The sequence below is a fragment of the Bombyx mori genome, chromosome 2, assembly GCF_030269925.1.
Source record: "Bombyx mori chromosome 2, ASM3026992v2".
NCBI classification, from domain to species: domain Eukaryota; kingdom Metazoa; phylum Arthropoda; class Insecta; order Lepidoptera; family Bombycidae; genus Bombyx; species Bombyx mori.
In genome coordinates, this window is record NC_085108.1 from 4,223,477 (window position 1) to 4,249,392 (window position 25,916).

General features: G+C 38.3%; 1 protein-coding gene across 2 annotated transcripts in view; it reads left to right on the top strand.

The window, feature by feature from the left end:
• Positions 1-360: 360 nt before the first annotated feature.
• Positions 361-25,916, top strand: part of LOC101746269 (NAD kinase 2, mitochondrial) — a 35,285-nt gene continuing 9,729 nt past the window's right edge. Inside the window, exons 1-5 of one of the 2 annotated variants that reach the window (XM_038016794.2) lie at positions 361-743; positions 16,400-16,544; positions 19,100-19,264; positions 23,592-23,693; positions 24,744-24,852. In XM_038016794.2, the coding sequence (XP_037872722.1) occupies positions 695-743; positions 16,400-16,544; positions 19,100-19,264; positions 23,592-23,693; positions 24,744-24,852 (570 nt within the window). In that variant the 5' untranslated portion in view covers positions 361-694. Of the gene's footprint in view, positions 744-13,496; positions 13,703-16,399; positions 16,545-19,099; positions 19,265-23,591; positions 23,694-24,743; positions 24,853-25,916 lie in introns of those variants that run through there. The other variant, XM_062673029.1, reaches the window with a different exon arrangement.

The window sequence follows — 25,916 nt, forward strand, 5'->3', positions numbered from 1 at the left end:
GAAGTAAAATATTTGGATAAAAAAAAAAGATTGAATTTTATCACAATTCTAAAGTATGTATTCATTCTTTATGCCTTCGTAATATGTGTTGGTAGCTGTGAGAAATACGTGCATTCACGCGTGTCCTATGTCAGATATTGGGCATTAGGAATTGGGGTAAAGATAATACCAATTTTTATGTAGTCAGTAATTATGTTAATTATGTTCTAAAACGAAATTGTTCATCTTTGATATTTTGTTAGAACAATCGGAATGTATTAAACTGATTCCTTAATCCTTATCTTGTTTCGAATGAAACAAGAGGCATCCCTGTCAATAAAATTCTAAAGTCATTTGTCAAATAAAATGTTATGTCAAACTGTCAAAGCTTTGTATCGGGTCGTTGCATTGGTTGCTTGCTTTGTTGATTTATATTTCTCTAATAATAAAGCGATAGCTTATCTTTCAGATTCAGGACAGCCACGCCACGACGGTTATTGGCAATTGGTTTAATATTATATTGTCGCCGCGCCTCTTACGATAAATTTATCGCACGGATACGTCACTTTTGCAAAATTCGAAACACATGCTTTAAAATTTATGTACTGTTAATTTTGTGACCATAAGTGGATGTGCTGTGCTAATCTATAAGTTTAAATAAAAAAACCTTAATTCGAGTGAAATAAAGTATAAAATTAGTGGTTAATTTATCAAAATGTCGGCGTTAAATAATTTCTCCGTGTCAGTAGCGAGAAGCTTGCGGCGTAAGTATTTTTTTTTGTTTTTAAGTATCTTCCCCAAAAACAGGTTTATCGCATAAATTACGTATAGCGACTTTTGTTGTTAACTTCTTTATTTAAACCATCTAAGAACGACTACATCATACATTAAGAATTTAATTAGTACTAAAATTTCATTGGAGTTCTACAATAGATCATTTATGATATAAAAATATTCGATATTCCACCAGCATAATCATATATTAGATATTGGTTTAGTATGATAAGCTTGGAATCACAGAAACGGTTTTTATTTCTATTTCAGTATGAATGTGTCAATCAATTACAAGTTTACAAAAAATAAACACCAAAATTTAAATTCTAATTTAATTCATTTTAATGACAAAAAAGTATTAATTAAAATTAGAATTAAAATCTTTAAAAAACCAATTTAGTTACTCTAAAAACCAGCATTTTCAATGAAGAAGATTCTGGAAATAAAATATATATTTAGATATAGAAAAATAATATTTGCAAGTTATCATAGAAATTAAATTAATTCTAAATATTTTTTTGAGTATACTTCATATGAGTAGTCTATTATCAAAGGTGGCAATCTGTGCATTTGGACAAAAAAAATTTGAATATAATCGTCTCCTTCAAAGAATACGGTTCAAAACCTGCATTAAATAAAGGTTAATAGTTAACCTGTTATTTATCTAAGATGTCGTTCCGAAGAGTTTTGTGACTGCCAATGGAATACAAAGTCAATAATTCGTTTTTCTGATTTACCAATAATTGTCCAAAAGTCAGATTGCCGGCTTTGATAATAGTCGACTCATATATGATTTTTGCAAAAGTGATCCTAGGAGAAAATTGTATCGGACTTGTTTCCTGGAAATTATGAATGAAATTATGTCAATTCTACTACTGCAATGGGCATCATGAAAAATCTATGGCATTATGATGACAATAAATAAATATAATCTAATATTTTGGTTGCATTATCCTCCTCCTCGAGTCGTGTTCCTCATGTCTGAGGGTCGTGACCACCATCACCCATGAGCTTCGATCTTAGGATCTTTGTCCACTTTCCTGGTTGCATTATAATATATGCTTAAAATGGCACAAGTAATAAGTATTAAGCAAATATGGAATGTAATATGTATTTATAAAAGATAAATTATAATAATATGGAAGTTAAAATATTAAAAAGGTTTTTTTTTTTAATCTAACTGTAAACTGAAGCCAAAGATACTAATAAAAAAAAGTTTTTGGTAAGGCTTTGTGGTAATCGAATCTTAAATACCAATTTTTTTTTAATTGTTGAACTTTATAAGTGATATCATTTTACTGGTGGTAAGTTGTATGTTAGTAATCAGTCGGTTACACCAGTACCACCATTCTACTTATTTCAGTTATAATCAATTTTACGTATTCCATTCTGAACAGTCAGGGGAGAAGGGAAGGGAAGGAATAGTTACAATAATAATTGTGGTGTGCTTCGGGATTAACATTGTGTTGCCAATGTCTTCCGGCCATACAAAACTGGTATCAGGAATGTTTTAGTGTTAAACTTTGGCAGGGTTAAAGTCTGGGCACACCCAACGATATTTTAAATCACAAGTAATATGTATAAAATAGTAATGCAATGTAATAGACACTTTGTGTTGTGGAAAATAAATATTTGTCTACAAGTGTAATTAAAAGATCGTCACTTGCACCAACATATGAAAACAAATAAATATGCCATTGACCAGAAATATATTATTCTAATGACCTTGGAATTATTATTCTTATTTAAAGATTAAAAACACGTTATCATATCTTATTAACATTATTTCTTTGGAATTTATTGTTACGGAATCTATTTTCCTTATCATTTGCAAAACAATGCTTTCTATGCCAATGCAAAACCTTTGCTCTTGTTATTTTTGTAAACCAAAGAAACAAAACATTGTCTATTTTAGCTTTGTCTTAAAATATTGGATTCCAAAATAATTCTCAACTTAAAACATATTACTGAGTGATTAAATCAAATGGGAATTCAAATGAGGCAGTTCTTCCAAGGGAACACCCTGTGTATGATATGATGTTGCCTAGTCCGTGTGTACTTGCAATATGCTCTACTGTCAGTAGTTAAGATACAAACAAGACTTAAAAAGTGGGGGCTATATAGAAAAAAAAGGAGAGTGTTGAGTGCGGTTATCCCTTCCACCTTTCCCAGGTTCTGTCTTGGGCAGGAGGGTAGGACAGTGGTTTAGTTTTTATTTATTTTTTATTTCTTAGATGGGTGGACGAGCTCACAGCACACCTGGTTACTGGGGTCCATAGACATTTACAACGTAAATGTCGCCACCCAACTTGAGATAAGAGTTCTAAGGTCTCAGTATAGTTACAACGGCTGCCGCACCCTTCAAATAGAAATGCATTACTGCTTCACGGCAGAAATAGGCAAGGCGGTGGTACCTACCCTTGTGGACTTACAAGAGGTCCTACCACCAGTAATTACGCAAATTATAATTTTGCGGGTTTTGCGGTGCGGTGCCAGGTCTACATTAATTTAAAAAAGAAACGTATTTAAATCACTGTATATATTTTAATATTTATTTTAATCCTAAGTTTTAACTAACTAACTAAGTAAGGGAAAGTTTATTATAGTTGTGTCGTTATGTTGGCCACTAATGACGTCACATGAATGCAGTAACATTTGACGGAGATTTACACGTTAACTTTGAAAAAACAAAGGCCTGTCCATTTCCATGTTGGAGACGTATTTATTTATTTGACGTTAAATATATTTAAGATTAGAAAGAAAAAAAATCATTTTCATTCATACTACATTCGATGTTTAACGATAAAAGAATGAATAAATGTTCATCATTCGCTTTTTTATTTTTTTTTTATTGCTTAGTTGGGTGTACGAGCTCACAGCCCACCTGGTGTTAAGTGGTCACTGGAGCCCATAGATATCCACAACGTAAATGCGCCACCCACCTTGAGATAAAAGTTCTAAGGTCTCAAGTATAGTAACGACGGCTGTTCCGAAGATATGTCACGTATCCAGAAACCGTGAATATGTTTCAACCCTTTACTGTGTGTAAATCACCTTATGTCAGAAATCTCCAGATAATAGTCGAGCTATCTTTATAAAGGAATTACAGTCAAACCTGGATAAGTGAGAAAACTCTATAAGTGAGAGTAATAGCCAGGACCCGTCATTTTAAGCTCCCAAAACCTCTATTAGCGAGAAACAGAAACCTCTGTAAGAGAGAGTCGTTTTTCCCTCATGGACCTCCATAAGTGAGACTGCTACTTATCTATACCTCTATAAGCGACAGTCGAGCTTTTTTTATTTATATTATTTAGGAGGAACAAATGAAAAAACAAATTACAAATTTAACATCTACTATTTTATGACTCATTCTTAACTTTCGTGGAACTTCCTATCATTGTTTTTGTATTTTTTTCTCGTCAATATTGAACCTATTCTATTTCGTGGAACTAAATAACATTGTTATTTTATCGCATTCTTTTTGACTGGACACGTGTGCCTGTGTACCGTCCTGTTTGTCGGTCTTACTCAGTTTATCGTTAATCAATTGCGAAGGAAAGTTCTGTTCTGCATCATGTCAAAACGGAAAATTAAAGTACTGTCATTAAGTGATGAACTTAAAATAGTGAATGCGTTTGAATCCGGAAAATCGCGAAACGAAATTCAGAGGGAGCATTAGCGAGAAACTCGGGTTAGTGAGAAACCTCTATAAGCGAGAATGAGATTGTGCTCCCTTGAACTCTCGCTTATCCAGGTCTGACTGTATATAATTTAAAAAAAATACTAGTTATAACTACTATGGAACGTCAGTCATAAATTATAAACAAACACATTAACACATGAGTTAGAGAAACAACGTGCTGCACGTGAAAATTATACTCAAGCAAAATATTTATATTTCCTTTAAAGATAAGCTTGTTATTACAGCGAATAAGTGCATGTTTGCTTGTGCGTGCTATCTCGGTTCGTGGTAATTAAACAAGATAGCGTTTTCTGAAGATTTCACGTGAAGCAATGAACAGTCGTTGTCTTTTTTTTAATTTTTTTTATTGCTTAGATGGGTGGACGAGCTCACAGCCCTCCTGGTGTTAAGTGGTTACTGGAGCCCATAGATCCATAGACATAGACAACGTAGACGCGCCACCCACCTTGAGATACAAGTTCTAAAGTATCAGTATAGACACAGCTGTCGTATCCTACAAGCCGAAAGAAATTACTGCTTTGCTGCAGAAATAAGCAAGATGGTGGTATGCATCTGCCGTCAGTAGGAATACCATATAGAAGAAACCACCACCTTGAGATATAAGTTCTAAGGTCTCAGTATAGTTACAACGGCTGCCTCACGAAACGCATTACTGCTTCACGGCAGAAATAGGCAGGGCGGAGGTACCTATCCGCGCGGACTCACAAGTGGTCCTACCACCAGCAAGGTGGGTCTGGTCTGGTCGCCTAAGGGGCTATTCTAATTACTAATACAATTAGTGCTCTGAGGAATTGTTCGAGATGATACCTTCATCTCGTTTTTACCATCGCACCGCCCCTCACCGGAGTAGAGTTCATCCATACTACCTGGAGCCACTGCGGTCATCCACAGTGCGTTTCCAGAGGTCTTTTTTGCCACGTACCTACCACCCGGCTTTGGAATGAGCTCCCCTCCACGGTGTTTCCCGAGCGCTATGACATGTCCTTCTTCAAACGAGGCTTGTGGAGAGCATTAAGCACTAGGCAGCGGCTTGGCTCTGCCCCTGGCATTGCTGAAGTCCATGGGCGACGGTAACCACTCACCATCAGGTGGGCCGTATGCTCACCTGCCTACAAGGGCCATAAAAAAAAAAAACTCACGGCCTCGAACCTGAGAGAATTGGTGATACTGTCATTAGCAAGAGCAGTGTTTCGTTAAAACTGCCACCGGATCGGAATCGCGACCCACTGAGAAATTCCGGCGAGAAACTTAGATCACCGAGAGCTGATCCGGGGCATCCGAAAAAATGTGTCTTGGGCGATGCTGGCTTTGCGAATAATCGGTGTTTTAGTCATGTAGTTCCTAATCTTAAGACATTATCGGAGCCTTTACACGTCATTAGCCAAACACCGCCATTAATCTTCCACCGATGAGTTTCATGAGGACGATGACCGGTGCTTGAAGAGCCCAAAACACTAAGAGTAGATCCGGGGCATCCGGAAAGATGTGTCTTAGGCGACGGCGGCTTTGTGAGAATAATGAGTGTTTTAGTTATGTAGTTCATAATATTCTTAAGTCTATATTGGAGCTCTTAGACATCACCAGCCAAATACCGCCACTAATCTTCCACCGATATGAGTTTCATGAGGACGGTGAGCTCTTAGACATCACCAGCCAAATACCGTCGCTAATCTTCATTCACTACCACAAAAAAACTAGCCTTATTAGCAGGCCATTATTAAACGCATTACGCAATTCGTATTTGAACCATTGACCCGGTTTATCCGTGGTTGGATCGTGAACAATGCTTCAGTGTGCACGTGCTGTTCTTAATTTTAATGTCAGAATAATATTAAGACATGTCTTTTTTTTAATTAGAGTGTCATTGAAATAAGCGCTTTATATTGCAAATCAAAATGTCCGAACGTCGACTGTACTGTAAAAAAATAAATAATCTACCGTGAACACAATTACAATTACTTTTACGGTTTGACTTATTTATTTATTTATTTATGTACACACAGAAAAGATGACATAGTACAGAGTAATAGGAAAATTATGTACAACGGCGCTGCTTATTTCTTTAAGAAATCTCTTCCAGCAGACCTGCGAGAGGATTATGAGAATAATAATTAAAAGTGATGAGTGTGTGTAGAACAAATAACACGTAACTAAAATAACAAATACAACATGAGAATTATAGTAATGCACATACACATAGCAAATATTGTTAAACTTGAATACAAAATATTATAAGTAACACAGTATATACGAAGCGTATAGAACAATGATCATTCGGTTGATGAGAGAAAGAATTGTTTGACCTTGTAATTAAAAACAGAAACAGACTTGCGAACTCGGATGTCAGCCGGCAGCGAATTCCACAGTCTGACCGCGTGCACAGTAAAGGAGTGAGAATAGAAATTGGTTTTGTGGGAAGGGAATAACAAGACAGAACGTTGGTTGGATCTGCAGGGAGCATAAGGAGAACGAATGAACGACTCTCCCTTTTTTTTATTGTCATTATTCTTCTTAGGCGTTTGCACTCTTGGCAGAGTGGTCGTGGTCATCAGTTCAGAAGCCGTCGTTGCCCTAATCACGTCATTTCGGATCCTCCCGATCCATTAACGGTGCTTTTAGGTACCACAAGCACCGGTCACCGTCCTCGTCGAACCCGTCGCTTGCGACGAAGGGCTCGACGAGTAAATTAACCAACCAAACTTGGTATCCATGTAAAAAAATACATTTACTTAATAGATAGGCTAATATTTATATGAGTGTTATACTCCCTAATAATAATGATGTTAATTTTAAATGCCCAGCGAAGCGGGCGAGTGCGGCTAGTCTAATATATAAAATTCTCGTGTCGCGGTGTTTGTTCCCAAATTCCTCCGAAATCGCTTAATCGATTCTCGTTAAACTTTATATTACTGGTGGTAGGACCTCTTGTGAGTCCGCACGGGTAGGTACCACCGCCCCGCCTATTTCTGCCGTGAAGCAGTAATGGCGTTTCGGTTTGAAGGGTGGGGCAGCCGTTGTAACTATATTGAGACCTTAGAACTTATATCTTAAGGTGTGTGGCGCATTTACGTTGTAGATGTCTATGGGTTCCAGTAACCACTTAACACCAGGTGGGCTGTGAGCTCGTCCACACCACTAGGCAATAAAAAAAAAATAAAAAAAAAACTTTGTGTGCACATCGTGTAGGTCTGAGAATAGGTCAACTTCTATTTTTCATACCCATAAATGTTGAGGGTGGTCCACCCAAAAAAAAAATATATCCTAGAAATAACGCATACTATGGCAAAACAACGTTTGTCGTGTCAGCTAGTCTATATCTATATCTATACTAATATTATGAAGAGGAAAGATTTGTTTGTTTGTTTGTTTCGAATAGGCTCCGAAACTACTGGACCGATTTGAAAAATTCTTTTTCCATTAGAAGCCGACATTGTCCCTGATGAACATAGGCTACTTTTTTTAAAAATTTTTTTATTTATTTTTTTGGTTTCATGTGTGTTTTAATGTTTCCGAAGCGAAGCGAGGGCGGGTCGCTAGTATCCCAATAAAACGCTTCACTGTAAAGTATTTGGAACGTCAATATTAAACTGTAAAATTAGTTTCAATAATCTTCTACGACACGCGAAAACCGTAGAAAATATCCCATACACGTTTGTCAAATATTCTTCTCAAATATTAATTTTACACGGCTTGTATCACTTCGTTATCGAAACGTCATGAATTATCTTTTAGAATGAGTGCATTTGTAATTAAGTGAAGTATATATTTGCGGTAGGCAGCGGCTCGGCTCTGCCCCTGGCATTGCTGAAGTCCATGGTCGACGGTAACCACTCACCATCAGGTGGTCCGTGTGCTCGTCTGCTTACAAGGGTAATAAAAAAATATGTATATAAAAAAGAACAAAAAAAAAACAGGAATTAACCGCGAACCACTAATTTTAATGTTAAATGAAAACGCAGTCTGTTTTTTGTAATTTTTTTTTTTTTTTTGTTGCTTAGATGGATGGACGAGCTCACAGCCCACCTGGTGTTAAGTGGTTACTGGAGCCCATAGACATCTACAATGTAAATGCGCCACCCACCTCGTTATCACAAGAAAGTTTGTATTTTTTTTTATATCGTGCCCTTTACTGATGATTTCTTTGAAAATACAAAATATTACAATCTATCAGTCAGTTATCAGTCAACTTGATTACGTAATTTATAATCACGTTTCGTTCTTCAAAATTAAGTTTTCACGATTCATCTGATGTAATCAATTATTTTATTGTTGATAATTATTCCGGATGTTATTAAAAACGTTATCGAGTGACGTTATCACAATATAGGTAATTCTCCTTAATGTATTCGGTATATGAGATGAAAAGGAAATCGTTTTTTTTTTTGTCCGGAGGAAATCGCCGGACTCCCACCCTCCACTGGGGATGGAGGGTGGGGCATGTCGGAGTCGAACCGACTAAAACCTCCTGTCGCTCAACAACCAACGTCCAACCCTCGCATGAGACAGAACTCATGAAAAGGCAAGGGGAGGAGAGTGAAGCGTTTAGTGCGGAGCACATCTCTCCCATCACCCTCCCCCTCGGGACGCCGGGCCAGCGATTGTCTTCCTTAAAGTATTTTTCATTTTCTAAATTATCCGGTCAACCTTCTCGTCGAACCCGTCGCTTGCGACGAAGGGCTCCACGAGTAAATTGACCCACAGACATAGTCCACTGAGTTTACTCGCCGGATCTTCTCAGTGGGTCGCGTTTCCGATCCGGTGGTAGAGTCTGCGAAGCACGGCTCTTGCTAGGGTTCGTGTTAGCAACGTCGTCAAGTTTGAGCCCCGTGAGTTCACCTACATGTAAAGGTGAAGCTGAAATAGAAGCTATTTCAAGGCTATTAGATTAGGTAGGAAAAAAAAAACGAAACGCTGCTCTTGATGGCCAGTGTTGGCAACTCTGGATCAGTGGGTCACTGAGAAACTCAGTGGGCTGTGTCTGTGCGTTAATGTACTCGCCGAGCCCTTCGTCGCAAGCGACGGGTTCGACGAGAACGATGACCGGTGCTTGAGGTACCTAAAAGCACCGTTAGTGGATCGGGAGGATCCGAAATGACGTATTTGGGGCGGCGTCGACTGCTTTCCATTCTGTCCGTAGGATCGGGAATGTAGTTACCGGCGGCCACGATGAGAGGGTTCTGGTGTCGCGCCGCTTTATCGAATTTGGGTGTTTCGTTGTATCAATCACCAGATTAAAATCGCCACTGAGTTTCTTGCCAGATCTACTCAGTTCTTAGATCTCACAGTTCATTGATCGTGCGACATTGCAGCCCATATGCCATTACATTGCGAAGTTTTATTTGAATCTGTCCAGTAGTTTTTGTGTCAAAGAAGAAGCCTAAAGAAGAATGATTTAATCTATTTTGATACACCACTGTAAATATTGTATCTTGTTTATTATTTAAAATCATGTAAATAGTGTATAATTTTAGAGTTTCTGAAAATAAAAACGGTTCTTCGGAAGATACTGCCAATCGTTCAACTATAGTTGCCTGTTTAAATGTTTTTCATTGTAAATTGTGTTTTGATGTGCAACAATGTATAACCCTATCTTTGTATGTTAAGTGTAATAAAATAGGCATCATCAGAAGCGATTGTACTTATGATATTATTTAGTAGGATCACTGGATTCTAATGATTAAGATTGTTAGTATCCGATAATAAGACTTATAAATTAGCTGAAAAACATTCTCGGAAAAAGTAATGATAAGACCAGAACTATATGTTATTCCAAAGAGGTCTGTGGAACATTGATTGATGGAATTTCTACGTTGATCAAACTAGTGACTTTTCCATAGTTCCTTCCTTTTGCATACTAATCCTACAGGAATATTGTTTGTTTATTTTTTATGTGAATTTTGTGCGACAAGTCCAGGCCTAACGGATAAGACGTCCGGTGAATTTGTATCTAGCGATGCTACGGTATTCGAATTCCGTAGGCGGGTACCAATTTTTCTAATTAAATACGTACTCAACAAATGTTCACGATTGACTTCCACGGTGAAGGAATAACGTCGTGTAATAAAAATGAAATCCGCAAAATTCTAATTTGCGTAATTACTGGTGGTAGGACGTCTTGTGAGTCCACACGGGTAGGTACCACCGCCCTGCCTATTTCTGCCGTGAAGCAGTAATGCGTTTCGGTTTGAAGGGTGGGGCAGCCGCTGTAACTATACTGAGACCTTAGAACTCATATCTCAAGGTGGTTGGCGGTATTTACGTTGTAGATGTCTATGGGCTCCGGTAACCACTTAACACCAGGTGGGCTGTGAGCTCGTCCAACTATCAATCCAACAAAAAAAAAATGAAATTAGGGTTTCGATGACAATGTCTTTTGTAAAAAGTGATTTAAAAACGACTAGCATTACGCACTAGTGACGTCATAACGACGCGTCAGCGTAATCAACAAAATGTAACGTTAATCTGTAGCAGATATTGTGGGCTGACAATTACAGGACTTTTTGGCGGGAACGCGAGGAGTGAAGTTGCGTGATTTGTTTTATTTTGTCTATTTAGTGTTTCTTCGGGTTTAAATGTGTTGTAATAATGGTGGTTTATTAACTGTTTAATATCTGTGAAAGTGCACAAATGTGGGAAAATGAAACAAAGTCGCTGGACGTAACTTCTCGAGATCCTCCAAAAAGTCCACTGAAAAAATCTCAGTAAATGACCATTTATTTTGCTGAGATTATACTTCATCCCGTATCATTTCATCTCATGTCATTTCATTTTGTTTTCATTCCACTTCATGCTGTTTCATAATAATCAACTTCATTTCATTTTCATGTAAAAAAGTTACGTATCATTCAAATTAAAATAAGGCTTGACCTAAAGGTCTTAGTTACCAGGTCATAAAATCCCTTAAAAAAAAGCTGAGAATTACGCAAATAACTTATCGATAATGTCAGCAAATAATTATTAACAACAATTGATAAACGTGTTATAAAAAAAGTTTACATAAACGATCAATCACTTCCACGAGGCGTGTGAACGTTTTTAATTGTCATATTTGTTTTTGAAATTATATTAAAAGCTTGATCCCAATTAAATTTTTTTTCCTGCCTATCTATATATTAATACGTAAAGCAAAAACTTTGTATCCCTTTTTACGAAAATTGCGCGGACGGAGGAGTATGAAATTTTCGACGTATGAAACGTCGAACCCGTCGCTTGCGACGAAGGGCTCCACGAGTAAATTGACCCACAGACATAGTCCACTGAGTTTACTCGCCGGATCTTCTCAGTGGGTCGCGTTTCCGATCCGGTGGTAGAGTCTGCGAAGCACGGCTCTTGCTAGGGTTCGTGTTAGCAACGTCGTCAAGTTTGAGCCCCGTGAGTTCACCTACATGTAAAGGTGAAGCTGAAATAGAAGCTATTTCAAGGCTATTAGATTAGGTAGGAAAAAAAAAACGAAACGCTGCTCTTGATGGCCAGTGTTGGCAACTCTGGATCAGTGGGTCACTGAGAAACTCAGTGGGCTGTGTCTGTGCGTTAATGTACTCGCCGAGCCCTTCGTCGCAAGCGACGGGTTCGACGAGAACGATGACCGGTGCTTGAGGTACCTAAAAGCACCGTTAGTGGATCGGGAGGATCCGAAATGACGTATTTGGGGCGGCGTCGACTGCTTTCCATTCTGTCCGTAGGATCGGGAATGTAGTTACCGGCGGCCACGATGAGAGGGTTCTGGTGTCGCGCCGCTTTATCGAATTTGGGTGTTTCGTTGTATCAATCACCAGATTAAAATCGCCACTGAGTTTCTTGCCAGATCTACTCAGTTCTTAGATCTCACAGTTCATTGATCGTGCGACATTGCAGCCCATATGCCATTACATTGCGAAGTTTTATTTGAATCTGTCCAGTAGTTTTTGTGTCAAAGAAGAAGCCTAAAGAAGAATGATTTAATCTATTTTGATACACCACTGTAAATATTGTATCTTGTTTATTATTTAAAATCATGTAAATAGTGTATAATTTTAGAGTTTCTGAAAATAAAAACGGTTCTTCGGAAGATACTGCCAATCGTTCAACTATAGTTGCCTGTTTAAATGTTTTTCATTGTAAATTGTGTTTTGATGTGCAACAATGTATAACCCTATCTTTGTATGTTAAGTGTAATAAAATAGGCATCATCAGAAGCGATTGTACTTATGATATTATTTAGTAGGATCACTGGATTCTAATGATTAAGATTGTTAGTATCCGATAATAAGACTTATAAATTAGCTGAAAAACATTCTCGGAAAAAGTAATGATAAGACCAGAACTATATGTTATTCCAAAGAGGTCTGTGGAACATTGATTGATGGAATTTCTACGTTGATCAAACTAGTGACTTTTCCATAGTTCCTTCCTTTTGCATACTAATCCTACAGGAATATTGTTTGTTTATTTTTTATGTGAATTTTGTGCGACAAGTCCAGGCCTAACGGATAAGACGTCCGGTGAATTTGTATCTAGCGATGCTACGGTATTCGAATTCCGTAGGCGGGTACCAATTTTTCTAATTAAATACGTACTCAACAAATGTTCACGATTGACTTCCACGGTGAAGGAATAACGTCGTGTAATAAAAATGAAATCCGCAAAATTCTAATTTGCGTAATTACTGGTGGTAGGACGTCTTGTGAGTCCACACGGGTAGGTACCACCGCCCTGCCTATTTCTGCCGTGAAGCAGTAATGCGTTTCGGTTTGAAGGGTGGGGCAGCCGCTGTAACTATACTGAGACCTTAGAACTCATATCTCAAGGTGGTTGGCGGTATTTACGTTGTAGATGTCTATGGGCTCCGGTAACCACTTAACACCAGGTGGGCTGTGAGCTCGTCCAACTATCAATCCAACAAAAAAAAAATGAAATTAGGGTTTCGATGACAATGTCTTTTGTAAAAAGTGATTTAAAAACGACTAGCATTACGCACTAGTGACGTCATAACGACGCGTCAGCGTAATCAACAAAATGTAACGTTAATCTGTAGCAGATATTGTGGGCTGACAATTACAGGACTTTTTGGCGGGAACGCGAGGAGTGAAGTTGCGTGATTTGTTTTATTTTGTCTATTTAGTGTTTCTTCGGGTTTAAATGTGTTGTAATAATGGTGGTTTATTAACTGTTTAATATCTGTGAAAGTGCACAAATGTGGGAAAATGAAACAAAGTCGCTGGACGTAACTTCTCGAGATCCTCCAAAAAGTCCACTGAAAAAATCTCAGTAAATGACCATTTATTTTGCTGAGATTATACTTCATCCCGTATCATTTCATCTCATGTCATTTCATTTTGTTTTCATTCCACTTCATGCTGTTTCATAATAATCAACTTCATTTCATTTTCATGTAAAAAAGTTACGTATCATTCAAATTAAAATAAGGCTTGACCTAAAGGTCTTAGTTACCAGGTCATAAAATCCCTTAAAAAAAAGCTGAGAATTACGCAAATAACTTATCGATAATGTCAGCAAATAATTATTAACAACAATTGATAAACGTGTTATAAAAAAAGTTTACATAAACGATCAATCACTTCCACGAGGCGTGTGAACGTTTTTAATTGTCATATTTGTTTTTGAAATTATATTAAAAGCTTGATCCCAATTAAATTTTTTTTCCTGCCTATCTATATATTAATACGTAAAGCAAAAACTTTGTATCCCTTTTTACGAAAATTGCGCGGACGGAGGAGTATGAAATTTTCCACACTTATAGAGAATATAGAGAAGAAGTGCACAATGCTAATATTTTTTTTAAATAATGCATAAAAGATACATTAAATCAATAAAGAAAACACTACACACACCACATACCATGTATTTGACGCACACACGCATGCATACTATTTATTGTTAAACTTTTGTTCTTGACGTCTGTGGTCAAATTGAGAATAGATTAAATATTGTTTGTCTTTATTAATATTTTTTATAGTATAGTCTTGGCGAAATTTGTGATTATAGAAGTATAAAATACAATCATAATAGTGTACAAACATACAATTCCAATTATAGTCGAATTTTGACTACTGCGGGACCTCTAGTTCTATTAACATCGTGGGATTATACTGGATCCGTAGAACGAGTAGGTGAGCTCACGGGGACTCAAATCTGACGACGTTGCTAACACTAACCCTAGCGAGAGCAGTCCATCGCGGAATCTACCACCGGATCGGAAACGCGACCCACCGAGGAGATCCGGCGAGAAACTCAGTGGGCTGTGTCTGTGGGTTAATTTGCTCGTCGAGCCCTTCGTCGCAAGCGCAAACACCCAATACCTATAGATTCGAATTGACTAAACATATAACTTTCCTCTTTTTTGGTGGTAGTTTCTTGAAAACGATATTTAAAAAATAACTGACTGAGGAATGCTGACACTAAAACTTTCGTCAATAGTTCCCAAACAAAAAAAAAAGACAATTGACAACCAGAAAGAGATTAATAGGTACCTAAATGTTTTTTCTTTGACTATCAATATTATAAATAGATTTCCGTATTATTTGATTAGTGAATAAGAATTTAAGATTGTCTAACAAATAAATAAAAACAGTCCTGTACTCAAAACCCGATGACATACTTAAAACTATTTCTACTATTTCTGCCGTGCCGTGAAGCAGTAATGCGTTTCGGTTTGAAGGGTGGGGCAGCAGCCGTTGTGACTATACTGAGACCTTAGAACTATATCTCAAGGTGTGTGGCGCATTTACGTTGTAGATGTCTATGGGCTCCAGTAACCACTTAACACCGGGTGGGCTGTGAGCTCGTCCACACATCAAAGCAATAAAAAAAAAAAAAAAAATGAAAAAAAAAAAAAAAAATTTAAAAATTGAAACAATATATTTTACAGGACAGTGACCGAAAAACAATTCTCGAATTTCCCGCTAAAATTTAATAGTTTTATGCGAAAGAGGTACAAGAAAAAATATCGAAAGATAAAACGACAAACAGGATTAAAATTATTGTCCAACAATAATTTTGTGTCCTTGAGCGATTAGTGATGCGCTTCATGATAACACAATTACAATTTCGCGTATTTTATTTTATGTTTTGTTTTTATCTAGAACTAAACATGTAGGCTACATGTGAAGGTCAATAATTTGTTTTTATGTGTCAAATTGTAACAAAAAAATATTTAATCTCTATTGCATAATCTTTATTTTGTCGCGAAACTTTGTGTATGCCCCTTAAGTTTCTCGTCGGATCTTCTCAGTGGTTTGCTATTCCGATCCAGTGGTAGATTCTGCGAAGCACTGCTCTTGTTAGGGCTAGTGTTAGCAAATTCTCTCAGGTCGAGCCTGCGAGCTCACCCACCCGTCCGGGCGTAGCTGGAATAACCTATTAGGGAATTACCAGCGAATAGGTAGGGAAAAAAAAGTAGGGAAAAAGCTTACTAGCGAATGGGTGGGGAAAAAAGGTAGGGAAAAAGCTTACCAGCGAATAGGTGGGGGAAAAAGGTAGGGAAAAAGCTTACCAGCGAATAGGTAGGAAAAAAAGGTAGGGAAAAAGCTTACCAGCGAATAGGTAAGGAAAAAAAACGTATCACTAAAGTAGGAGATCGATGGCGGATGGAGAGTTGCTTTCTCGGACGCATTCTAAGTATGTTTCTCTGTTCGTAATATGAGCATTGGAATTGAACGAGAGATCCGTTAAGCTTTCTCGGCCATCTGATAAGTATAGTTTCGATGTATGTGGTCTATATAATCTTAAACGTCAGAAAGTTACGAGATACATAAAAAATGCGAACTAAATGTTGCCTACGTGACTATGTTGAAGCCTTAGAACGAATATCTCAAGGTGGATGGCGACATTTACGTTGTAGATGTCTATGGGCTCTGGTAACCAAATAATACCAGGTGGGCCGTGGGCTCGTCCGGGTGGACGCAATCTAAGCAATAAAAATAATAAAATCGTCTCCTTTTACAGGTCTTCGTAATAAAGACCTGACGAATGATTTACCGACGCGGTCTCCGAAGCGTCGTGGGAGTTCGGCCTCAAAAGAACTAGACCCGAAAATGAAAATGGACAAATGTCTGATTGTTTCAAAGGCCACAAGATACGACTACGAAAAGTGAGTATCATGCATGCATGCATCATTTACTGGTGGTAGGACCTCTGTGAGTCCACGCGGGTGGGTACCACCGCCCTGCATGTTTCTGCCGTGAAGCGGTAATGCGTTTCGGTTTGAAGGGTGGGGCAGCCGTTGTAACTATACTGAGATCTTTAAACTTATATCTCAAGGTGATTGGCGCATTTACGTTGTAAATGTCTATGGGCTCCAGTAAGCACTCAACACCAGGTAGGCTGTGAGCTCTGTCACCAATGTAAGCAATAAAAAAAAATGCGGAAAAAAAACGTTGTTATATTAAAGGAATTTTCAAAAAGGATTGTTTGTGTTGAAAATAATATACTGAAAATATATTAAGTGCTCAACTGAGTTCATAGACATTACAACCTCAAAGCTGCCGCTCAGTTTGAGACGTGACATGATGATGTCGAAATCTCCCAAATAGTGCGAGTTTTTTAACGTTCTCGATAGCGTAAAAGTTAACTCAAATTTGAGTGGAGTTGGAACGTTTGCGTACGTTTGCCGCTAGGGGCGCTGTTCCTCCTCCTCCTCGCATCGTTTCCTCACTGCTGAGGGTCGTGACCATTATATGTCGACAGGATTTTGCTCCTTGTAATGTCCCGCCAGCGCCTCCGATCATTGGCCGCATGAGGGGCGTCGTGGAATGGGATCTCTAGTGTGGTGCGGATTTGGTCGAACCACCTTGTCGGACTGCGCCCACGCTGTCTCTTTCCCTCAATCTTCCCTGTCACGAATAGTCTCTCTGTTCCAAGTGCATACAAACATGAAGTAACTTTTACGCTAACGAGAACGTTAAAAAACTCGCACTAAGCGTACAATTACTTTTTTTTTTTTTGTCCTACCTAAGCTGATAACCTTGAGAGGCTATTTCAGCGTATCCGTGGCTAGTAGGTGAGCTCACGGGGCTCAAACCTGACGACGATGCTAACACGAACCCTAGCAAGAGCCGTGCTTCGCAGAATCTACCACCGGATCGGAAACGAGACCCACTGAGAAGATCCGGCGAGAAACTCAGTGGGCTGTGTCTGAGAGTTAATTTACTCGTCGAGCCCTTCGTCGCAAGCGACGGGTTCGACGAGAACGGTGACCGGTGCTTGAGGTACCTAAAAGCACCGTTAGTGGATCGGGAGGATCCGAGATGACGTGTAATATACAATTACATTTACAGTTAAGTTGCACCAATTAAAACCAGTTTTATCGACCTCTCGATGTGAACTTTAAAGATAGCGCGTATTTCTCGTGTACTGCGTATAATCAATTAAAGTCGATTGATTGGCCGTTGTTTTTTATTATTATTATTTACTAGCGGCCCGCTCCGGCTACGCTTCGGGTCTTTAACAAAATTTTCAACGATAAGTCGTAGTACATTATTTTATTCGATCATCAATAGTTTTCGCAGGGCGCGCGATGTAAAGATTATTTTAGGTAATTTCTTTACACCTCGGGTTACATTATTGGAGTTTTAGTAAAGATCCCTATTTTTTTTTTTTTTAAGTTTATAGCTTATGTCACTCGGGAATAGTGTAGCTTCCAAACAGTGAAAGAATTTTTCAAATCGCTTCAATAGTTTCGGAGCCTGTTCAATACAAACAAACAAACAAATCTTTCCTCTTTATAATATTAGTAGAGATACAGATTATTTTATTTTTAAGATTGTTTTGTTATTGATGTTATATGCGCGTGTAAAAATAGATTTGTTTATGACGAAACTGGGTTTTCACTGATGTAGCGTTGGTTAGTCAAGGCTTCATGATTAATAATAAATAGGTACATCAACGACAATTGTCAATTGTACTTAACTTGTTTGTTTTTACCGAAAATTGTATGTTAGGCTGCGGCTTGGCTTTACCCCTGGCATTGCTCTAAAGCATGGGCCATGGGCGGTGGTAACCACTCACTATCAGGTGGGCGAGCTCCGCTGTTTGATGATGTTTCTTCTTTTTTTATTGCTCAGATGGGTGGACGAGCTTACAGCCCGCCTGGTGTTAAGCAGTTACTGGAGCCCATATACATCTACAACGTAAATGCGCCACACACCTTGAAATATAAGTTCTAAGGTCTCAGTATAGTTACGACGGCTGCCCCACCCAACAAACCGAAACGCATTACTGCTTCACGGCAGAAATAGGCGGGGCGGTGGTACCTACCCGTGCGGACTCACAAGAGGTGAGAGTAATTACGTAAATTATAATTTTGCGGGTTTGTTTTTTATTCCACGATGTTACTCCTTCACCGTGGAAGTCAATCGTGAACATTTGTTAAGTACGTATTTCATTAGAAAAATTGGTACCCGCCTGCGGGATCCGAACACCGTTGCATCGCTAGATACGAATGCACCGCACGTCTTATCCTTTAGGCCACGACGACTTCACGATACTAGGACCCCCTTTGGGTACTATTTCATTATATTAAATCGGTCTCTTGTATGTCTCTGTCTGGTGGCGTTTTGTAATATCTTGCACTTATGCACTCATCAGAACGGGACGGCAGTAGGACCACCGTAAACTGACCGAGCTGTGTATGATCTTTGTTCTCAGACATAGTCACGATAATATATCGGACGTGGAGTTGGAGAGGATATTGAGGCAGCGCGGTTCAGACTACGACATGATCATGGCGAACCACAGAGAACAGAAGGCGTTTGAGGAGGGCATCGCGAAAAATCTCAAGGACATGGGCATCAAGGTTGAAATGGCTAGCAGGTGAAGAATTATGTATTTTATTGACAGCCCTAAACACGTCATATCGCATCCTCCCTATCCACTGACAGTACTTTTGGGTACCTCAAGCACCGGTCATCGTTCTCACCAAACCCGTCGCTTAGGACGAAGGATTAGGTGAGTAAACTAACCCATAGACACATCCCACTGAGTTTCTCGCCGGATCTTCTCAGTAGGTCGCGTTTTCAATCCGGCGGTAGATTCTGCGAAGTACTGTTCTTGCTAGGGCCAGCGTTAGCAACATCTCCTGGCTTGAGCCCCGAAAGCTCACCTACACGCTAGGATAACGCTGATATAACTTTTCAAGGCTATCAGCTTAGATGGAAAAAAAAGTTTGGAGAAGTTGACGATGAATGCGGATAAGCAATTTTTGGGGCGCGTTTGGCTTTATCGGTTAAAGGTTATTTTCTAGTGCTATGTAATTGTTATTTTAAGGAGTGCTCTTGGTAATCACCTTGGTGTAAAACTAGAAGTCCAAGGATTTGTAGCGAATAGACAAGGCATACAAAAGTAATTGATCATTATATTTATTTATACTTTTTTTATTAGGTTCACACAACTGGATGAAATCTGCACACATAAACATTGAACTTATTTACATAAAATAATAAACTATAGAATTCACCCTTTTGGGTGTGAACACATCGCTTGTGCTTAAGATAAAAATATCGTTAACCAATATTAAATCAAGACAAAGAAAACAAAAAACTGCATATACATACTTACAAAAAAAAATAACAATAAAAATAAAAAATTAAAAGAGGGAAATTATTGTTCTGTAGAAATCAAAATAAATGTGGTTGGTCTACAGCTCGGTGTGGATCACGGAATTTAACTTTATTTTAAGTGAGGCTAGAGAAGTATGGCAAATAAATATGTCAATTTCATCACGTATACTATTTGCCAGGGAAGTCATACGATAGACAGGAGAGTGCTGGCCAAGATAACTTTTGATTTTTGGTGGGTGGAAAGTTTTCCGATTACATAAGCGGCTGCCCAAGCGCGGTACGCTTAAGTGAATACGTTCAAGTACATGAAGTGTATTTCTGGTGAGTCTATTATGCACACAAAAAAGTTGTACACAGGCGGACTTAATGCCATGGGTATTCTCTTCCAGTCGACCACAGATTGGTGCGGAGATAATGCATGGTAGGTGCATTAACAAAAGAATAACAAACAACAACAAAAAACAAAAAAAAAAGAACAAAATCAAAACAAAAATCTTCATTAAAGTAACATCTCAGTATTATAGAGTACACATAATCTTAAATATAGGTACTTATATAGATTACATATGATTTTGTATGCATAAATAAACATACTACAATTTAATATACCTATGTATAAAATAATAAAATACATACATACACATGAAAATACACAATTTAGTACTATGAACTACTAGAATGGCTAAAAATAAAATAAATTGGTTTGTAGATGATTCTTCCAGTTTTTTTGTGGATGTATTCGCGAACTTTGAGTTTGTTGATTATACTGGCTGGTACAAAACTAGGGCTCTTTCAACGTAAATACCTAATGTTAGAAAAAAATGGCTTTTATAAAAAATGATTGAGACATTAATATAAAATACACTATATAATATATAGATAATCAGGTTTCATTAAAAAGAGGAGAGATTAAAATTCGATTTAAGCGTTGGGGTTTTAAAAATAAAAACAAATGAGTTCATAAGAAGTAATAATGTATACACAAGTATGTTCCGTAATTACATTGAAAACAATTGACGGAGCGCGAACATTTGACGCGTTCACCTTGGAAACAATTGGCTTTATTTGTCCCATTTGCTCATGTCGTCTTCATCAGAGGCGATTAATTGTGATGGACGGTTTGAATATTGGCGAATTCCGCATACTTTTGGGGCCAACATTATTGTTGGAATAGATCATTGGCCCGATTTGTAAAATCTTTGGATACTGGGCCAATGATGCGAATGGTTGGCCCAAATACTAACTCCAAAACGATGGTACCGTGGATGGTGGTAAGAGGTGAAGGGATTCTCTAGAGAATGGGCGGTGACGTGTCTGAGAATTCTTGGCTAGCTATGACATTGCCTTATTCAAACAAGGTTTGCGAAGAGCATTCAGCAGTAGGTAACTACTTGGCTGCACCTCTGGCTTTGCTGACGTCCAATAGCGACAAAACCAATCTCCATAGCGGTACCACCGGTATATATCTATTTATTGTATGTATGTATTTTCTTTAATAATGTATTATTGTATTAATGTATCCGCGCGAGTAGGTACCACCACCCTGCCTATTTCTGCCGTGAAGCAGTAATGCATTTCGGTTTGAAAGGTGGGGCAGCCGTTGTAACTATACTTGAGACTTTGGAACTTATATCTCAAGGTGGGTGGCGCATTTACGTTGTAGATGTCTATGGGTTCTAGTAACCACTTAACACCAGGTGGGCTGTGAGCTCGTCTACCCATCTAAGCGATAAAAAAAATTAGTACACCGCAACATACCTGCTGTATCATTAACCTCTCCAGAATTTCTGTTAATTAAATGGTTTTCTGAAATAGTTCGCTTTTAGCGATAAGACCGCCTTTTGTACATATCTGGTTAATGTACATATCTGGTTGTTGACTGTTTTTTAATGTTAATTGTGTGTTAGTGTGCAATAAAGTATGTATTTTTCTTCTTTATAGCATGGTCATAAAAATATACTCTATAATATCAATGCAATACATTTGAGATTTAGACCTCACGTTCCAAGATCGATGGTGACATTGACCGTCTAACGACTACACTCTTTCATCACTCAATATCAAATTAGGCATGGGCATGCCTATCTGTATCGATAAAACAGTTATTATAATTACAAGTCAATAAAGAACAGCGCTTGTATATTTAAAGTAAATATTTTGATGGATTGCGTAAGAGAATTTTTCCATATGATAATGTTCTGTTGCCAACAAACATATTATCAAGGTGTTGTATAATGTACGTAATTGTAAACAAACAGATTCGTATATTCTAGAAAAGTGTATTTATTTAGCGCGTCGATATAGAGCTAGGTATCATGGATCCACCTGATCCATTCGTTCGAACTAGGGTCCCGCAGTAGTGGAAATTCGACTATAATTAATTGGAATTGTAAGTTTGTACACTATTATGATTGTATTTTATACTTCTTTAATCACAAATTTCGCCATGACTACACTATAAAAAATATTAACAAAGACACACAATATTTAATCTCAATTTGACAACAGACGTCAAGAACAAAAGTTTGACAATAAATAGTATGCATGCGTGTGCGTCAAATACATGGTATGTAGTGTGTGTAATGTTTTCTTTATTGACTTAATGTATCTTTTATGCGTTATTTTAAAAAAAACATTAGCATTGTGCACTTCTTCTCTATATTCTGTATAAGTGTGGAAAATTTCATACTCCTCCGTCCGCGCAATTTTCGTGAAAAGTGATACAAAGTTTTTGCTTCACGTATTAATATATAGATACTAGAGGCGACTAAATTAGAATCCGATTTGTTTTGGAAAGTTCGACGCGACGTTTAAGACTCACAGCGTCAGTTAACGAGTTTTTACCCTGGTCTTTTTAATAAAACTATCTATCAAAGCATCTGTTCTTGAAATGCTAGGCCTCAATGCGCTCGGGCGGTTATTCTGAAACCGGAGTGTTGCTAACACTGGCCCTGGCAAGAGCAGTACGTCGCAGAATCTACCACCGGATCGGAAACGCGACCCACTGAGAATATCCGGCGAGAAACTCAGTGGGTCTCCCTGAATAGCACATACATAGCTAAGAACTTGATCGCACACACGTACTCCAAAAGCAATCCCTCGATTTAAATTGCAGGCACTCTTATCCATAGCCTGTTGAAATAGCACCGCTTCTGACATGACTTCAAAATTGTATTTAATTAAATTTTACTGGTGGTAGGACGTATTGTGAGTCCGTGCGGGTAGGCACCACCACCCTGCCCATTTCTGCCGTGAAGCAGTAATACGTTTCGGTTTGAAGGGTGGGGCAGTTGTTGCACTGTAAAAACTTAGACCTTAGAACTCATGTCTCAAGGCATTTACTTTGTAGATGTCTATGGGCTCCGGTGACCACTTAACATCGGGTGGGCTGTGAGCTCGTCCACCTACTTAGCAATAAAAAAATCCTATTTCATTAGGTCTATTACTTGTTACTCGATTAGTAATCACCTAGGGATGTGTCGATCGGTTGTTCTGCCTTAAGAGCAGACATATAGGAGTTTGGTATCTGTAGTGCTCTAGATTAAACAGCGGATGATGATAAATTGTTCTATTCGTTCCAGACGTACGTACAATGATGAATTGATAAAGTGGTGCGACGTTGTGGTGCCCTGTGGTGGGGACGGAACTTTTTTATTGGCGGCCTCAAGAGTCCGAGATCCCAAGTAAGTTGGACACCCAAGTATCTATTGGTTTTCCTCCTTAGTATAAAAAAAGCAGTTGAGGACCAATGTCTCCGTCAGCTTGTGAAATAATTTTCGTTTTTAACAGACTTCAGAAATAATGAGTATGTTCTCAATTCGACTGTATTTTTTTATATATTGTATGTTGTTATCTCCGATATTTTTTTAGGTGAACCGATTTTGATTTTTGTTTGGTGACGTGAAAGGTGTTCCTCGTGTGGTCTCATTTAAAAAAAATGTCAAGATCTGATCTCTGATCTGATCTGAGATCAACAGTTTTTTTTTTAATTATCCTTAATGATGCAATATTTAATTGGTTTCGACTGCGTTGATGATATTCTAATTGTTTTTTAATGTTTTTTGTTAGAAAATTACGTATTATCGTTTAATAAAATTTTACGATAGATTTAAAATTTTATCAATAAATATTGACATCGTCCATATGTTTTCATTAAAGTTTCAGTAACAAAGCCAAATATTTAAAAAAGATATATAAAATACTAGCGACCCGCCCTCGCTTCACTTCGGAAACTGTAACTTATTATTGATTCCTCCACTATTTAATGGATGTTGTTCAATCAAAATATGAACATAAGAATTATATTGTAATATTGTAATGGTAACACCTAAGCTCTAAGTTGCTAATTTTAAGTTTTGCGCTTGGCAACACTCTCTCCCGTTCCAGCCTTTTAGCCCCGTGCATGGCAAGTTATAATTTAAATTAATAAATTTAGAATAAAATATTTAATATACAAGCCTGTATTTTATTTATACAAATGTTATTATAAGTATAAACCTTCCTCTTTAATCACTCTATCTATTAAAAAAAACCGCATCAAAATCCGTTGCATAGTTTTAAAGATTTAAGCATACATAGGGATATAGGGACAGAGAAAGCGACTCTGTTTTATATTATGTAGTGATAAAATGAATTTGAATCTTGTGTTTATCAGTGATTATGGTCGATTTTCGTTCGACCGGTGAAAACAATTTTTTTTAACGTTTGTCGCTCAATGTATTTTTTGTTCCCAGTAAGCCCGTGATAGGTTTGAACAGCGCCCCGCACAAGTCCGTGGGACGTCTCTGTCTGCCCACGTGGTGCTCGAACGATGTGAAGGGCGCGCTCCACGCCCTCAAGGAGGTATGCTATCACTACTACCATGAGTTTCTCCAGGATGACTTTTTAATATATTTTTTTAAAGCGTACTAAGGCCAATGGTTAAGGACATGCAGCCTCACCCACCTTGAGATGTGAAGTCGAAATCTTAAATGTACATTTGTTTTTGTTGCTTAGGTGGGTGGACCAGCTCACGGCCCAACTAATGCTAAGTAGTTACCGGAGACCATAGACATCTAAAGCGTAAATGCCGTCTAACTTGAGATACGAGTTCTTCCACCACCCTTCAAACCGAAACGCATTACTGTGTGGAAGGCTTAAACGACGAAAGGAAAGATCTTCCACCGAGCTGGTGATGTTGCTCGGTAGACCGACCGTCCGAATGTTGTTGTTCGGAACTTGTATATATGCAAGATTATCTTGAAAATGTCGTAAGCGAGATTCAGGCATCTGTCAAATATCTTGCATTGTATGATGACTACCCGCCACAGCTGCTTCACGGCAGAAATAGGCAGCGTGGTGGTACCTACCCAGGCGGACTCACAATAGGTCCTATCACCAGTATTAATATCGGGTGTCCCATCAAACCGTCAATAAAAATCATAATTTGTGAACACGTCGTTTGTGAAGTCGTCGTGGCCTAACAGATAAGACGTCTGGCGCGTTCGTGTTGAGCGATGCACCGGTGTTCGAATCCCGCAGGCGGGTACCAATTTTTCTAATGAAATACGTACTCAACAAAGGTTCACGATTGACTTCCACGGTGAAGGAATAACATCGTGTAATAAAAATCAAACCCGCAAAATTATAATTTGCGTAATTACTGGTGGTAGGACCTCTTGTGAGTCCGCGCGGATGGGTACCAGCACCCTGCCTATTTCTGCCGTGAAGCAGTAGTGCGTTTCGGTTTGAAGGGTGGGGTAGCCGTTGCAACTATACTTGAGACCTTAGAACTTATATCTCAAGGTGGGTGGCGCATTTACGTTGTGGATGTCTATGGGCTCCAGTAACCATTTAACACCAGGTGGGCTGTGAGCTCGTCCACCCATCTAAGCAATAATTTTTTTATAATAAAAACGCAATGTACA